Source organism: Ylistrum balloti, unplaced genomic scaffold (genome assembly GCF_031769215.1).
Source record: "Ylistrum balloti isolate Yb309-2 unplaced genomic scaffold, AGI_CSIRO_Ybal_v1 Utg370502, whole genome shotgun sequence".
Classification (NCBI taxonomy): domain Eukaryota; kingdom Metazoa; phylum Mollusca; class Bivalvia; order Pectinida; family Pectinidae; genus Ylistrum; species Ylistrum balloti.
In genome coordinates, this window is record NW_026782325.1 from 295,282 (window position 1) to 313,128 (window position 17,847).

At 35.8% G+C, this 17,847-nt stretch overlaps 2 protein-coding genes across 2 annotated transcripts; one reads left to right on the forward strand and one right to left on the reverse strand.

The window, feature by feature from the left end:
- Positions 1–1,390: 1,390 nt before the first annotated feature.
- On the reverse strand, positions 1,391–4,153 carry LOC132555500 (uncharacterized). The gene is made up of 3 exons (XM_060219849.1): positions 4,041–4,153; positions 2,575–2,756; positions 1,391–1,557 (listed from the first exon to the last, which is right to left on the reverse strand). Exons 1-3 carry the CDS (start codon positions 4,151–4,153, stop codon positions 1,391–1,393), a joined length of 462 nt encoding a protein of 153 aa, XP_060075832.1.
- A 4,359-nt stretch (positions 4,154–8,512) lies between these two features.
- On the forward strand, positions 8,513–17,144 carry LOC132555501 (ammonium transporter 2-like). The gene is made up of 9 exons (XM_060219850.1): positions 8,513–8,684; positions 9,848–10,030; positions 10,619–10,699; positions 11,165–11,450; positions 14,307–14,378; positions 14,799–14,858; positions 15,544–15,620; positions 16,084–16,310; positions 16,503–17,144. Exons 1-9 carry the CDS (start codon positions 8,513–8,515, stop codon positions 17,142–17,144), a joined length of 1,800 nt encoding a protein of 599 aa, XP_060075833.1.
- Positions 17,145–17,847: the final 703 nt, after the last annotated feature.

Genomic DNA, 17,847 nt, shown 5'->3' on the forward strand with positions numbered 1-17,847 from the left:
TAATCAGGGGTAGTGCCCAAGAAGAGCCACGATAGCGCTGACTGGTGCGTTTCTCAGATTCCTGTAAAACCTATACCGTAACATGGTATCTTATAATCTTCCAACTTTATATTAATTAAATACATTTTGAAAATAAAAACATAACACCGAGTTCAAACAAAACTGTCAGACGAATACCTTAAATGAGTGATGAAGGCTATATTTTGAATTATCATTTTAATATTGAATAATGCCGTGGTTGAATTTACGGAATTGGATGAATTATGGGATACATTATTTTCGCAGTTATTTTTCTAAAGTCACCTCATAAATTCAAACACTTGAAGCACTTATTATTGGTCACAAGTTCTCATTTGAAATTTGTGCTTATAGCTTGTGCATCTCTTATACAAGCCTTCTTATTGGAAATCTCTTTTACATCGGAAGTAACTACACGTAATAGCAGAAATGCCAACGCCTAGTTATTAATATATATATAGATACTTATTTTATTTCATTTCAACATTTTCAGTCAATTGATAACGAAACCTTTTTACTGTAAATCAATTGCTTATCGTGTGCGATTTCTTTACACTTACGCTAATTTCCTGATAGAAATAAATTCGAGAACTAGGAAAGTAATAATTAATATCAATTGTAGAATATATTATAGTTTGTTTCGAGAAAGTTAATCATTGCGAAATAAGAAAGTGATGATAAACTACATTTGTAGAATATATTTTACAGTTTGTTTCGAGAAAGTTAATGATTGCGAACTAAGAATGTGACGATAAACTATATTTGTAAAACATATTATCGCCTGTTTCTCGGAAGCTAATCATCACATGTGTGTTGTAGTATAGATTTTATGAAGGATTTTCCAATAGAAAAAAAGTCAATTCACAGTATACTTTTTATAAAAAAAAATACATTTTGCCAATTAAAGGAATGTTACAGATGTTTTAAAAGTTTGTGTACAGTACATTATGAAAACGAACGTAGGTTTATTTATTATCACAAAATTATAATCAACGAACAGAAATAAGTCCAGGTGTCCGGGAGGGGTCAGCTTCTTCTGCTTAATAGATGACACAACTTAAATCCAAGTAAGTAAAGTCACGCAGCCAAATTAGAACAATGTTAACAACAACGGAACCACCAGGCATATCAACGAGTATCACACAAGGATATAGAATATTTGGCCTTGAGATCATTGTGAGGACTTAGTCGTCTATACTATTTTTATATTGCTTACCTGAAATGTTTATAATGCAATGAAGATAAAGGAAAGCGGAGCACATAAAAGTGAAACACAAGCATGCCTTAGCATAAATAGGGACCGTAAAAGACTACCAATGGACTAACTGTTCCTTTTCTACATCGAGAAACTCATGCGGAAAAACAGAGACGATCAAATTGCTATCCTTCTTGTCATCATTCTACAACTTTTAATCGGTCTATCTTGGAAAGCCTTTAAGTTAGCTTTGTCCAAGTATCTGAATAAGACTCCATACGGCATCGTGACAGAAGACTTCTTGATCGTGGCTTTTTGTCCGTTCTTTAAACACCAGGTTTCACCTGTAAGTATGTCACAAATAATTTTGTCGTTAACATTGGTAAATGAACCAGAGCACTGGAAATGGAATGCAATTTGTACGTGCCAGTTAAATTCAAAGTGATATGTGAATTATTCAACAATTTTTTTTTTCTTTTATTATATTATGAAGACGCCTGCCATGATAAACTAATATTCATATAAATAAATATGAATATACAACTAGAGGATTTGAATTTAATGAAACATTGGCACTCAATTTCTTCAGATCACATACGGCAAATACATTAGACACATATATCAAAATAATTCTTCTCTCCGTTGCGTTTTGTCACCGTATCGTTGTGTATTGAACAAGTACTATAGACATTAAAGGAAAGTAAAACATTTGCAAAAACATGAACCAATAGATTTCCTGCTGATAATATACGTTATTTTGTTGTAAATTGTATGTTGTACCTGTGTCTGGAATCCTGTATTTATGTTGACATATTGTCGATGTACTGTATATACAACATGACATTAATTAAAGATCGATAAGGTATCTTCAACCCTTTGTATCCTGTACCTATTCAACGTCATATATAAATGGTCGGACTGGCATTGACACAATACTTATTTCGACTGTTTTACAGGCGTTATAACAATATCTATACAGAGTATAAAAGACCGGTTGGAGAACACATGTGGAAATGCAAACGAATATTCAAGACAAAATTGTCTCTAATAATGCTATTTTATGTATATGTTAACGGCAAATCTTTCATTTTTCAGTGCTCAATTTTCGCGGATTTTCAAAAGAAAAGTTCAAAAGAATTATTTTCGCAAATAGATGGTGTTCAAGACATTTCTTTAAAAATTGATTTGTGAACATATGAATTAGTGAATTTGAATTAAGAGTTACAACGAGAATCACTGAAATAAATCATCCACGAAAATCAAGGATTTTACGGTATATCTGATACTATATGTTCAGTTAGTAGACAGTTTTATTTACAAGTTGTTTATAGAAAACGCTCTGTTTATTCAGATAATCTCACCTTTCTTTAAAACGTTCTGTTCTCCATTGATAAGAACATCTTCAGTACAGCTATAAATGCAGAGGACGAAATCATCGGAAGGACGGTTGGCGTTGATTATGAGGGACCTTTCCTTATCATGCAGCCACGGGTAATCGAACGAAATCACTCCTTCATTACAAGATGCAGGGATTTTAGCTCGCCTAAAAAGACAGTCAAAGTCTTAAAACGATACAATAAGGATATCTCGTTGATGACTTAAAATACATACCCTCATACAAAAATATCACTTCTTAATCACAAGAAATCTGGTTTTCTACTGGGAGTTTTTTTCTTTTTTAAGTAAATTCATTTGCTGAAATGTTAGTGTTGAAATTTGTTTTCGCTCAACAAAAGCGGTTCGGTAATGCTTCAACATTGTACTGTAATATATGATAGTGTTCCTATTGTTGAAAAACTCGAATAGTAGTCATTGATCCCGGAATTTTTGTCGTAAAGCACGTCCCTCAATATGTGCGAAATAATGTCCACACAGATTGTACAAAAGACACACAAGTGAATAGCACCTTTCAATACAATTTTAGAGTTGGATACAGTATAGAGAAAAATGAATAATCATACCACAGTACTTACCCGTCATAAGTATTAAAATATCTTCATATGATAAATGTATGAAAAGCTTAAAACGTCCAGAAAAAAAGACATTTTGATTAAACACGCGAAGTGCGAATGTGTGAGCTACATAGCGTGGTTTTTATTCCATAACAGCCGACAAGTTAACATTTGTTTACAGACAATTTCCTTTGATTGACTCTTACATGTATTATACCAAATGGAAATTTTGGTCGTCGTTCTGAACATTTGGAACATTCTTCATACATTTTCCTTGATATATGTTCAAGTACAGAAGTGTTGTAAATTATTTCATCCTTGTGTATAAGTACAACTATGTATGGAATGTACCATTTCATTGAATTTGACAGTATGTCACTATTTAAGAAAACAAGACATTTGTCAAGAAACAGTTCACTAATGATAACAATTATCTCATCGATCCTTCCTCGATTTGGTCATCAAATGTTGAACAAAAATCAATTTCCCGATAAGAAAAAACCTGGATGAAATGATTGACAGTATACAAATTCCCTATAAGAATAATCTGTATAAAACATCTCTATCTAATACTTTTAACTGATAAAAAATAGTTCTAGACAACGCAATTCGTTACGCAATAATGAACGGAAATTGTATTTATTGTATCGTACTAATCTTGGCACATTTTGTTTTTGACGAAATATTTATTCAATGATGAATTCGAGCATTCACAGTAATAGCTTATTAACGCCATATGGAGTCTGATATTAGAGCAAAAAAATAAAGTTGTCGCGAAAATAAGAGTACCACAAACATACGCGCGTTAATACTATTACTTTTTCTGATCTGGTAATATCATATTAAATTTCTTAACAAATCTAGTTTTATCTCACCGTTTCATTCCGGCACCTACATCACAACCCTTGCGAGATTTTGCTTCTGCTTGAACACAAATGTCTAGTCCTAATAAAGCAACACAACACAATATGATCCACTTAGTCATCATTGTTTTTGTGATACGTCTGACCGTCGGGTTCGAAATCCAAGTTTGGTAATGTGACAATTGTTTTCTTCTTAAAGTTGATGATAAATAATCAGCAATGTTGTCAACATCAGTGAAATGTTCGTCAACAACTGTTCCCCTCAACTCCACACCTTTGGCTACTATCCGAATATTTATGACACGACACATATCCTCGACCAAATGAAAATGTTCGTTTCCTGTCCCCAAACAGAAATGTACTGACATATTCATAATTATTTTAACGTATTCACACTATGGCTAAAACATGTGTTTAACAAGCATCACGAACCTATTACATAGTTTTCAGCTAAATACATACCGATGTTATCATTTAATGATTAAGATAAAAAGATAAACGCACATAGTCTTTGTAACAACACTCAAAAAGAAAGCATCAGTACTTTGACCGGAAAGCAGTAATAACTAAAAATGTTCCAGTTGAAATCATTTTTCTGCATTTGCACGGAGTAATATAACATAACAACAAACAAACAAAATAACAAACAAATAAATCAAATTAAAACAAAGCAAGCCAAAATTCTCACCTTACTCCTTAATATCTTTGTTCAATAGGGTAATAATGATCGAAGTCGAAACCTTGAGCGTCAACTTGTTATCACAATTTCCGCTCACTTTCTACAGTCAAAGAGATCCAAATCCCATGAAAACGATTTTAACTTGAAAGGGCAATTCCTGTCATAAAAGGAGAAAAAAAGCTGAAACTTAAACCTGATTTGTAACTTTTCATTACAAGCTACACAACAAATTACAAGATCTTATCTGAGAACATGAATATTTTGTCAGATTTCAAAGTTCAAAGGGCCGTTTCTCTGTCAAAAGGAAGTGAAAATTACTTGATTATTCACAACATTATAAAAATGACGCAAGATGTAACATAGGTTTTCGTGATTTAAGGTATTCCCATAGCTTTGAACAACAGAAAACAAATGGTAGGTTCCTTAAATTAATTTATTGGCATGTTAATTATGAAAAACTATCACAAATAGACCTTACAAAGTGTAAATAATTGAAAACTTAACGGAAGTTATTGCAGTTTCTGAAACTAGTATTGTTCCTATAAAACTTTGGATTTATTTAACTAATTACTGGAACAACAACCAGGATAATAATCATCATTAATCTTACTCCCTGAAATAACATTGTAAATATATCATTCTGGACTACTAGGAGAAAATTCGTAACAAACAAAAACATTTGATCGGTCTCAAATTTTGTCCACAATGACTGTTACCGGGTTCCCTGTCTGGACTCTCACAAAAATGCCCATAACTTCCACGCTCATAAAACCCATTATTCAGAAACTAAATCATTGGTCGAGAAGGACCAGTTGCCAGTTTCCTTTGTTGAAAATCTCGGTTAAATTTACTGGCCCGTCGGAATTATTTTGTTGATCAAGTGTCCTATATTGAATGATATGTGCCAATATTAAACACTTACTTTAACGATAATCCTTAACGACGTTTAACCTTAATATTTTTACTTGAGGATTTGAGGAAATTTAATAGTATGTTACTGGTAACACGTGCTGTCTGAATATATATATTCTGAATGTATATATTTGCATTCTGGTGAGAAGCATCGTATATATATACAGAGATGTCTATACAAGACAACGGCAAATTTTTTTTGATTTTCATATACATTGTTACAGTGTAAAATGTTTTACATTGAAGCGAATCATTTTTGTCATAAATGATATAGCCACTCAGGCAGAAATGATATGACATTCTGCAAAGGACAGTTTACTCCACTACGCATGGTGTCGTCTTATTCCAGTATAACCAGGAATTTTACTTAAATTATTTATTATTGACAATGTAAAAGCCATTTTGACGCGAAAATGTTGCCGTTTTAAGCCCACAGTCATGATGTTATAGTTATCCTTGATAAATATACCGTCACCATGTAGCACGCCGACAAAGATTTTTATCTACATTATTGATAGCATACCTAGATATAAGTTAAGTAGCAACCATACATTCAAGTTGTTTTTTAATACAACATACTGAGATGAAGGATACTTAAATGATAACTTTTCTATCCCTTAAAGTTTTGATTTGAGTGATGTGCTGTTTGATATCGGCGTCTGTCATAGAAGAGTAGCCCCGACATTGGTATCAAGTGACTCCACCAATGCTGAACCACAGCTTGCCTATTAATTTTACCATACCTTCATTGATCGATTGATTTTGTGACGCCGAAGGCGTTGACAGGAATGAAGGTAAGCTTAGTAGAGACACACCGTCGCCGATACAATTTTGTAATAAAACGAAAATTGAAATAAAAATCTAACGTATGGTTGGAAAGGAGATTCAAAACCTGTCAGGTTTATTAAAGGAAAAAAAGATAAACAAATTACCAGACAAAGGTTTTGATAAGTTGAATGATTTCTCATGTTTAGAATTATGCAATGAAGAAAACGAAACTGAATACAATTACATTGTTCCTTCATTCAGACCGGTTCATATCAATAATGCGTGTGTGTAGATGTGTATGAAGTCTATTCTTCTTCATTCATTCATAATTAATGGGTTGACAATATATAATTACGAACTCAATCATGAGAAGTACGTTAGTACTGGCAGGCAAACACAGGATGAAAAGCAGTCAGCCGATACAGCGCTGGAGACCGACGTTGGAGATTGTCACCAACACATGGAGCCTTATCTACCAGGTATGACTTTTGTGTATGTAATTTAGTTTGTTCATAACATGTTTCAGGCAGAACTTTTATAAAGTGAACATATCCAGAAATTAAAAGAATTTCCGAAATCTGTAAAAAAATTAATTGTGTGGAATACTATTGATACAACACAAAAGTTCTGAATCAAATTCTAATGAAATTGAATTTGAATATTGAATTTTTCTTGCCATTATTGATGAATGTCTGAAACATTACGATACAAAAAATGGATATTGTATATTAAACAAATAACTCGGAAATAAAACAAAAACATTTGTTTTGAATTCATAACTTAAGTTAAAATAGATATGTCTACCGATTAAGTCAACAGACATCACGTTAATACCATGTCCTTTAATCTAATACAGAAATATTTTCTTTGGGATCGTAAATTATCATTTACGTATTATGTCGTAATAATAATGACGTCACTACGCGCATGTGTCATTTACTGGTGTGATAGTGTCATCAGACATCTATACAGATTACGCTAGCAAAGCTCTTGCATTTATGGCGACATACATGCCATAAAAAGGCAGTTTATTGCTTGATTATAATAATTTGACTTTAATGTTTCGATATAACGAAACTTTGTGATGCTGTAAGGTATGTCGTGATACTTAGGCTACGTTAAGTCGTTATAACGAGATTTTTGTCAAGATGTACAATGTAATTAATGATAATCCAGTCGTAATAACGAGACTTGACTTTATATCATGCACATGTAAAGACGTACTTACTACCGACATGACTCGTCGTCTTTGGCCTCCATTATCATACTTATGTCGACTGTCACAAGTCCAATCTCTGCTACATACATGTTTATTTAATGGTACCGCAATCAGCCGAAGTTTGTTAGCTGAATGAACTTACATGGAGATTTGACAAGGATATAACGTTTACATGTGAAACAATAAGGTCTATGGAAACTATCATCACCGTGGATTTTTTTGTAAAGACGGCATACACAACTGCGATTATAAAATATTACATTTATGAAATGTCGCCAAAACGTCATAAAATATCTTTTGTCAATAAACTCCAAGTGACTGATCAGGTTATTTTCTCTGTTCAATAAATCGATAAAATGTATGTTGTATATTTCAATCTCTAAATTATTTAGAGGGTTACGGTTGAACGATTACCGTTCAAGCAAAGGCTTGTTATCATACCGCCTCTTCAACGCTACTTGTTTATCTTGATTAATAGTAAAACTATTCAAGTTATCAGAAAATTGCATGGATTAAATCTAAAATTGGCCAGAGGCAAAACAAGAAAGATGAAATTACATTTCTATTATGGAAATTAATAAAAACACGTAAGGAAATTCTATATTTTTGCTCTAAAGCCTCAATACCTTTCAGTCATGTTCTATTGTGTCACTTGTATTTGTATGGCTCGTAAGTCATCTACCAAGCGTGTCACTATTGCCATACCTTGGGTTTGTGGGTAATCAATTTGTGAAACGTATAGCAGATTTCTGACATTTTCATGTATACAGCTATACAGAATGTGTAATTAAAATTCTTCTGTGTATAAAACCGTTATAATCAGGTAATCAATGCCATCAATTTTTTTTGTTGAATGTTTCAGATAATTCTTGGGAACTCAGCACCGGAGAATAATTAAAGATCAAGATGTCGTTTGATAACATGACGACTGTCAGTCCCCCAACAAACTGGACAACGACAAACTGCTGGACGACAACTGTAGCAACGACCCTCTCCCCTGAAGACGATCTCGAGGCTTGGATTGACGACGCCACGTGGATTCTCACCAGTTCCTTTATCATCTTCACCATGCAGTCAGGTAAAATCTTCGTGTATCACCACATAGACAGGTAAACATCTCCGTGTATTTCCATACAGACAGGTAAACATCTCCGTGTATCACCATGCAGACAGGTAAACATCTCCGTGTATCACCATGCAGACAGGTTAACATCTCCGTGTATCACCATACGGACAGGTAAACATCTTCGTGTATCACCATGCGGACAGGTTAACATCTCCGTGTACAGACAGGTTGATATCTTCGTGTGTTACTATACAGACAGGTTACTATCTTCGTGTGTTACTATACAGACAGGTTACTATCTCCGTGTATCACCATACAGACAGGTTACTATCTTCGTGTGTTACCATACAGACAGGTTAATATCTCCGTGTATCACCATACAGACAGGTTACTATCTTCGTGTGTTACCATACAGACAGGTAAGCATCTCCGTGTATCACCATACAGACAGGTTACTCTCTTCATGTATCACCATACAGACAGGTTACTATCCTCGTGTGTTACTATACAGACATGTTACTATCTTCGTGTATCACCATACAGACAGGTAAACATCTCCTTGTGTCACCATACAGACAGGTTAATATCTTCATGTGTCACTATACAGACAGGATACTATCTTCGTGTATCACCATACAGACAGGTTAATATCTTCGTGTGTCACCATACAGACAGGTTACTATCTCCGTGTGTCACCATACAGACAGGCAACTATCTTCGTGTGTCACCATACAGACAGGTTAATAGCTTCGTGTGTCACCATACAGACAGGTTACTATCTCCGTGTGTCACCATACAGACAGGCTACTATCTTCGTGTGTTCCAATACAGGGCAGGTTAATATCTTCGTGTATCACCATACATGCATGTTGATATCTGTGTGATTCGCCATTAAGTCGGGTTAAACATCATCGTGTCACAATATAGTAACCCGAATGACATCACGTGTCACAATATAGTAACCCGAATGATATCACGTGGTACAATATAGTAACCGGAATGCCATCACGTGTCACAATATAGTAACCCAAAAACAGCATCACGTCATGCAGGTTAGTGTCTCCGTACGGCATTTTTCGAATAATGCATGATATATCAATGTTGTTTTGCGAGGAAGTTCTGTAGGAAAATGCTGTGAAAACACATTTCAATGTACTTGCGATGTGATGTTGCAGGATTTGGACTTCTGGAAAGTGGCATGGCCAGCCGAAAGAATGAGGTGAACATCATGGTAAAAAATGTAGTGGATGTGGTGTTTGGGGGACTGACATATTGGACCATTGGCTACGGACTGACGTTTGGGGACTCTTCAGGCTCCAACGGCTTCAGTGGAGTCGGAGCCTTCCTTTTAGATCCAGGTTAGTTATAGTATAATATATTGGTTGGGTTACAATCAACAAAATATCAGTCCAAAACAAGGTTTTTATTGGTGAAAAATAACATTTTTTTCTTACAGTTTTATTCTTTAGGAGAGTATTTTTGTATCTAAAACAGAATATCACATCAACAGTGGCGTAGCGTCCGTGCATGCTTGCATGCTCAAGCATGCAAGAATAAAATTCGAGAAAACATGTTTTCTTTTTCTTGTTTATTAATCTATTTCCATAATGTGCATGATTCTTTTCTCGCGATTTGTTTTATATACCGTTGCGACGATATATTCCGGAAACTTTCCAAGTGAGATTAAAATCTTTATAATCTTTATATATGCTGGTCTTTTTAATAATTTCGAATGATTACAATGCTGTAATCAAAATACCTTCAGCTGCCGCCCCTGCACCCCCAAGCATGCAATTGAATGAAGGCCTCGCTACGCCACTGATCAAGGTAGACGTTTGAAAAAGAAACAAAAAGAAGAAGATAGTTTTCTTTCTATATAACAAATACTGTACTCGTGTTCCATTCTTGTATCAAGATCTTTTGACTTCACTCTTCTTATCTTGCAGACGAGAAACACATGGGGACGGTGTTTTCCAAGTTCATATTCCAAGCTTCATTCTGTACCACGGCTACTACCATTGTATCAGGTATTTCAGTTCACTATTACTATCGCGGCACTCTACCAGAAACAATACAATGATATTCAAAGTTCCCGATTACAACATATGGAACATCTCCTAAGTAGCAGAAAAAACACACAGTTAACTGATGAAAACATTTACAGTTCAGTTTTACCACCAATGTATTTTTTAGTCTTTAATCTGTTTACCATCTCGTCACACTATTTTCGACCTTAGTGTACATAGGATTTTAGTGCAGCCAAAAAAGTGTGTCGATTCCGTACCATCTCGTACGTTAGTGCTAGAACACTCCACACTGGTCATTTGTCTGATGGAGGTGACCGTGTAGTCATCGAAACAATATTCTAATCTTCTATTGGTTGTGTTATGAGAGCAACTGTTCTATTTTCAGTATGTTGTTAATTAAAAGTGTCGACTAGTAGCAATTTTGAACTGACATAAAATTTGACATTTCAACATTTGTAAATTCAGGCGCCGTAGCTGAGCGAACCAAGCTGTCAGCTTACATAGTGTTCTGTCTCCTGAACACACTAGTGTACAGTTTTCCCGCTCACTGGATCTGGGCGCCTAGTGGATGGCTTAGGAAGCTTCATGTTGTCGACGTAGCGGGCGTAGGACCTGTCCATTTAGTGGGCGGAACTACTGCTTTGATTGCCGCCATTATGGTGAAGCCTCGTTATGGGCGATTTTCGAAAGAAGGCGGAACTGTCAATCACGGTAACTCGGTCAACGCCCTTCTAGGACTCTTCATTTTGTGGTATGCATTCCTAGTTATAGTAATACTAAGTAGAAGAATATGATGTACTGGCATAAATTCACTTCAATTGTATTGCATTCCTTGATCAGTGGCGACACCTATGTACATCCTGACAATTACGGGGCGACAAAACCTCTTTTAGAACGTTTGTCTTCTCAACCTCAGATGGTTCGACACCCCATGTCCATGGCGATTGGTGTTCTAGTCCTTCAGTTACCATATCACTCCTTTTATGGTAGATTTATTGTAGCGCTAGTGACAAGTATTGATTGGTGACACGTAAATGTACAATAAGTACAAAGACAGGACAATGAGCTCCCATATCAACACCACTAGGACTGTTCAAATCACCCAAGCTTACAGCGACTGTTTCGGTTTTTGTCACGAAGTTTCTTATCATAAGGATTCGACACTGACCCGCGTTTCACTACAACAAAGTTGGATCAATACGGAGAAACTCGCGGATCGTCTTTTATCATAAGATAGAAGATTTGCAGCAAAACCAATACAGACACAATTGTAAGACCATCGTTCCTGAACATCTGAGAACTTCACACATTGCCTACGTACCTGTAATTGTCATGTAACAGTCTTAGTCAAACAGTCTTAGCCAACAGTCACAGTCAAACAGTCTTAGCCAACAGTCATAGTCAAACAGTCATGGTCTAACAGTCATAGTCAAACAGTCTTATTCAAGCAGTCATAGTCAACAGTTATAGTCTAACAGTCTTAGTCTAACAGTCTTAGCCAACAGTCTTATTCAAGCAGTCATAGTCAACAGTCTTAGTCAAACAGTCTTAGTCTAACAGTCATAGTCTAGCAGTCTTTATCAAACAGTCATAGTCTAACAGTGTTAGTCAAACAGTCATAGTCAAACAGTCTTAGTCAAACAGTCTTAGTCAAACAGTCTTAGTCTCACAGTCATAGTCAAACAGTCTTAGTCAAACAGTCTTAGTCAAACAGTCTTAGTCTCACAGTCATAGTCAAACAGTCTTAGTCAAACAGTCTTAGTCTAACAGTCATAGTCTAGCAGTCTTTATCAAACAGTCATAGTCTAACAGTGTTAGTCAAACAGTCTTAGTCAAACAGTCTTAGTCTCACAGTCATAGTCAAACAGTCTTAGTCAAACAGTCTTAGTCAAACAGTCTTAGTCTAGCAGTCATAGTCAAACAGTCATAGTCAAACAGTCATAGTCAAACAGTCTTAGTCGAACAGTCTTTATCAAACAGTCATGGTCTAACAGTCATAGTCAAACAGTCATAGTCAAACAGTCTTAGTCAAACAGTCTTAGTCTCACAGTCATAGTCAAACAGTCTTAGTCAAACAGTCTTAGTCTCACAGTCATAGTCAAACAGTCTTAGTCAAACAGTCTTAGTCTCACAGTCATAGTCAAACAGTCTTAGTCGAACAGTCTTAGTCAAACAGTCTTAGTCAAACAGTCATAGTCAAACAGTCATAATCAAACAGTCTTAGTCAAACAGTCTTAGTCAAACAATCATGGTCTAACAGTCTTAGTCAAACAGTCTTAGTCAAACAGTCTTAGTCAAACAGTCATAGTCTAACAGTCTTAGTCTAACAGTCTTAGTCAAACAGTCTTAGTCGAACAGTCTTAGTCAAACAATCATGGTCTAACAGTCTTAGTCAAACAGTCTTAGTCAAACAGTCATAGTCAAACAGTCTTAGTCGAACAGTCTTAGTCAAACAATCATGGTCTAACAGTCTTAGTCAAACAGTCATAGTCAAACAATCATGGTCTAACAGTCTTAGTCTAACAGTCATAGTCAAACAATCATGGTCTAGCAGTCATAGTCAAACAATCATGGTCTAACAGTCTTAGTCTAACAGTCATAGTCAAACAATCATGGTCTAACAGTCATAGTCAAACAATCATGGTCTAGCAGTCATAGTCAAACAATCATGGTCTAGCAGTCATAGTCAAACAATCATGGTCTAACAGTCATAGTCAAACAATCATGGTCTAGCAGTCATAGTCAAACAATCATGGTCTAACAGTCTTAGTCAAACAATCATGGTCTAACAGTCTTAGTCAAACAATCATGGTCTAACAGTCTTAGATGACGAATTACCACTTCAGAAGATTTTGATAAATAAAATTCGAAAGTTTTTATCTTTTATCTGTACAGCAATGAACGACGCCGACACAATTATAGACAAACCACCATTACCGAATATCCGAGAATTTTTCTCGTCACTTACGTACATTTAATGTCTCTACAATGATTAGTAGGTATAGTTTCAATCAAATGACCGCAATACGATGAGAAAGGACTGACTTCGTATGATTTCGGCCATTATTGACCCCAAAATCCATGAAATTTTAAAACACTTAATTTAACTCGAAAATCTTTTCCAAATTTTAAATTTTAATTACACCACTGATACATTGTTTTGATAATTATTTGTTGTTTCAGCTGTTGTTGCCATAGTTACGAACTCAAATTTGCATAATTAAAGATTTTTTTTTTTTTTTTTTTTGTCTTGATGTAACTCAGCAATCATAGAAGGCATTTCTAAACAATCTGTTTTTTCTATGACAAAAACTTTGCCAAGTTGTCTTGATTGCAAACAAAACATGAAAAGCTTTGGAAACTAAATTGTACATTTTGTTATGAAATACAACGTTATCTTTCAGGTAAGAAACAATCGTTTGTTTTACAAATATCAGTTTACTTTTTTATTTGGAATGAATGCAATGTTCCAGTGAAACACTTTGAGACAACTTAATTTTACATCTTTCACGAGCACATAACACGCAATGTTTCATTTCTTTGTGTATAAGAATTTTATACCACAGACAAATATATATTATTATTTCCAACTTTTTTTTGTTTTCAGGTGGGGATGGCTCGGTTTCAACTGTGGTAGTACATTTGGTATCAGTGGCGGAAAATGGAAGTTAGCCGCCAGGTAGTAATTTTGTTTGATGTTTTTTCTAACATTCATAGATATGATATTACCACTGTAGAAAAAACTACAGAAAATATAATGAATTTGAAAAAAAACTCATTTGTATGGTATTTTTTACAGGAAAACGTGCATGTTAGAAAATATATTATTCTAAAATCTTCATATTTATATGCTAAGTGACATAAATATATTGAAATCATGCGAACATATCAAAAGACGATAAATGTTGATTGGAAACGATATCTCAACGTCTGAAAAAAATTATCAAGTTGCTAACATTCGTTGTACCTCGTGTCATATAACGTAATAGTCGATGCCCTCGAGTTAACTACCATCTCTCTCTCTCTAGATCTGCTCCCCCCTCCCCCGAATGCGTGGAAGATTCCATTATACTTCAAATATTGTCTTGCTTTTTAACAGATCAGCAGCGACAACAATACTGGCAGCTTGTGGTGGGGGAACTATGGCATTTACATTAAGGTACGTTCCTAATCTTTTTAACAGGCAAATGCCAAAAAATACGATTTTATATGCTTAAGAAACTGCCACAAGTAATCTGATTTCAAGCTATTCCTAAAAGTTTACTTGGATTCATCTGGAGGTCGCATTGACAGTGTTCCTACAACTTTGTATCCCTCAGCCGCATGCGTATATTTCACTTTCGTTTGAAAAGTTAACAATTTGTTACAATTTCCCCCTGTTGTCTTGGGAGTAACTTTCACACCACAGCGATACCGGTGATCCATTTTGTGGCGTCTGTTTATTCACGCACAGTTCGTTAGTGGCAAGTCGGATTGACTAGTTCTGGAACCGGACGCGCGCAGTAATATTTGTTTTGGTCGGAGCACGCCTCAACTTTACTCCGCAGCGTCAAATGATAAAATAACAAGATTTTGAATATTTGTATTATCTTTATATCTGTGTTTTTTGGTAAGTGTTCGAAACACTTTACAAAATGACAATGTTAATTAAAACAGTCATAGTCAAAATACCAACATGTTTAATATATGGCAGATTCAGCATGCATATGTCCAATTGACTGGTTAGGTGTTGTACAGTGATTATACGTACAGGTGGGTTCCGAGATGTGCACTAGGGATTGCTGCTGTTAAAGTTCCGTCTTGTTTCAACTTATGAAAAAGTGCACATATTTTCCGTTTTACAGTTTCTTCATCCACAAAGGAAAATATGACATCGCATTGCTGGTGAACGGAATTCTGGGATCTCTCGTGAGTATAACAGGTGAGTTGTGTTGGAATTGTGTACAGATGTATGACACACAAAGTGTACTTAACGAAGGAAAATTAATATGATCAGAGCATTGGCTTACGAAACCTTAGGTGAAGATTCGAGGCGTTTGATTCCATGCTCCCTTAAGGTAGCGTTTTGTCTAACTCAGGAAACAGAGAAGCGGTTTGATCTGTGTACATTGGTTATGGTCTTTGCCCTTGGATTGACCAAGGTGATTGACCGTATGAAGGAGAAGATACCCAAGTTTTATGGAATCTCAGTTTTAAGTATGATAATGCTGCCATTTTGGTATATTCTTAATGATTTTTGTCATGAAACATTACTCTTCTTGCTTGATGCATGCGGCAGTCCTTCCGAATGGTGGCCAGTGAGGCAGCCCACAGACCACGCCTAAAAATGGCCCAGATGTTGACTGACAGAAGACCATGTAAAACCTTAGATTGTTTTCCACCAGGTATTTGTGCCGTAACTAGGACCTGGGTGGCTGTTGTCATTGGTGCTATAGGCGCATGCGTCACAGCTGGAGCGGAAGCTTTATTAGTGAAACTTAAGATAGACGACCCTGTTGGAGCTACAGCGGTACACCTTGCTGGATCTCTGTGGGGGATGATCAGCTGTGGATTATTTGCCACCAAAGACAATGTGGAAAAGTCCTTTAGTTTTCATGACGGCCTATTCTGGGTAAGAGAAAAAACCAGAGACATCATTTTGACGTGTACACAAATCACAACAACAGCAGTGAAGTTTTCCAAATCTTATAACAAGCACTTGATATTCTCAGTGGTATTAAACATTCCTTTGCGCAATAATGATATTCTACACGCCCACTTTTTATTTTACTTTTATCTAACTTTGCTTAACTATTCGTTGTAGGGTGGCGGTTGGTATCTACTCGGCGTGCAGTTATTAGCAATAGCCGCCATCATCGCATGGACGGTCGTGACGTCATCAATCATTCTAAAAGGCATTGACCTCACCATAGGACTGCGTATGACGTTGGAGGAAGAGCTATATGGCGCCGATTACTTTGAACACGATGTTGAGCCAACTGATGACATCAGGAATCACGCAGAACGATTGTTACGTCATATGACTCATGAGGAACGCACAACCCCTGCGTACGTCACGTCAAGACCGATTTGGTGGTGGTGGCGGAAGAAAAGAAGTGAACGGACTGCTTCTCCAAAAAGTGAGGAAACGGACAGCGCGTCCGGATTTATATCCGAAGATTCCGGCATCAAAACTCCAGCAAAAAGTCAGGCTTCAGATTCCGCAACAGAGGTCACGGACACTGGAGAGAATATGGATATTACGGATGTGGATAATGCTAACATTGAGGAGAAGTCTAACGGTCACGTGATTGTTACTAGAAACGGAAGTCAACTTAAATGCACGAAACATGTATCGAATGGACACAGCTATATTAACAATGCATTCCAGACCAATGACGATGTGTCTGACGTCACGGACCTTGGTGAATCACAAACAGTTCGAAATGACAGCAGACCACACTAAAGTTTTTTTCTAATAAAAATAGTTTTCGTACCTCTACTGTGATGAACGTTTACATTGAAAGTACGCCTTTTTATCGTTTTACCTTAAAATACCATATGTTCATGGGTCTACTGAGCGTCAATAACTGACTATTTTTGCAATTTTTCTCGGAGTTTAAAGAACGGCCCTCATATAAATAGTTTCCTTAGTTAGAGTCGCATTTTAAAACACTGCTATAGTGAGAATACTGAACTGGTACTAAGTTATCAAACTAGATGATATAGTACCATGACGTTTTAGACGCTGTCATAAGACATCAAAGATAACAACAGAAAACTTAGTTTTCTATCGTTCATTGGCCGTGAAGAGCAAAACGTATCTAATACTCAGTTTTAATGTACCAAGAAGCAATCACTAATACCATGGTTACATATTTTTGATATGGTGCCATGTTTTATTATTCAACGCTTCGTATTTGAAGAAAAAAAAGAAAGATTTGAAATAATATTTACATTTCCGATTTGTATTTTCTATTTGGCCTTACCAACAAGATTGGTTTTGAAGTTGGTAGACGTGAAGTCCGGTGCGTAGGAAGTCCAGCCGCTGTGCGCTTGCGGTAAAAATTTGTGTGAATCTCTTATTGCATTTGTTCTAATTTACATTCTTTGATTTATGTAAACCAAATAATTGAAAAATTAAAAGGTAAATGTTTAAAATATTTCAT

Bases quoted from the DNA above. Each gene is read 5' to 3' on its own strand.
- LOC132555500 (XM_060219849.1), bottom strand. From the start codon at position 4,153: ATGATGACTAAGTGGATCATATTGTGTTGTGTTGCTTTATTAGGACTA. The intron at 2,757-4,040 runs GTGAGATAAAAC...CTGTCTTTTTAG, and splicing joins GTAGGTGCCGGAATGAAACG to GCGAGCTAAAATCCCTGCAT. The intron at 1,558-2,574 runs GTGAGATTATCT...ACATACTTACAG, and splicing joins ACAGAACGTTTTAAAGAAAG to GTGAAACCTGGTGTTTAAAG.
- LOC132555501 (XM_060219850.1), top strand. From the start codon at position 8,513: ATGTCGTTTGATAACATGACGACTGTCAGTCCCCCAACAAACTGGACA. The intron at 10,700-11,164 runs GTATTTCAGTTC...TTGTAAATTCAG, and splicing joins GGCTACTACCATTGTATCAG to GCGCCGTAGCTGAGCGAACC. The intron at 14,859-15,543 runs GTACGTTCCTAA...TCCGTTTTACAG, and splicing joins ACTATGGCATTTACATTAAG to TTTCTTCATCCACAAAGGAA.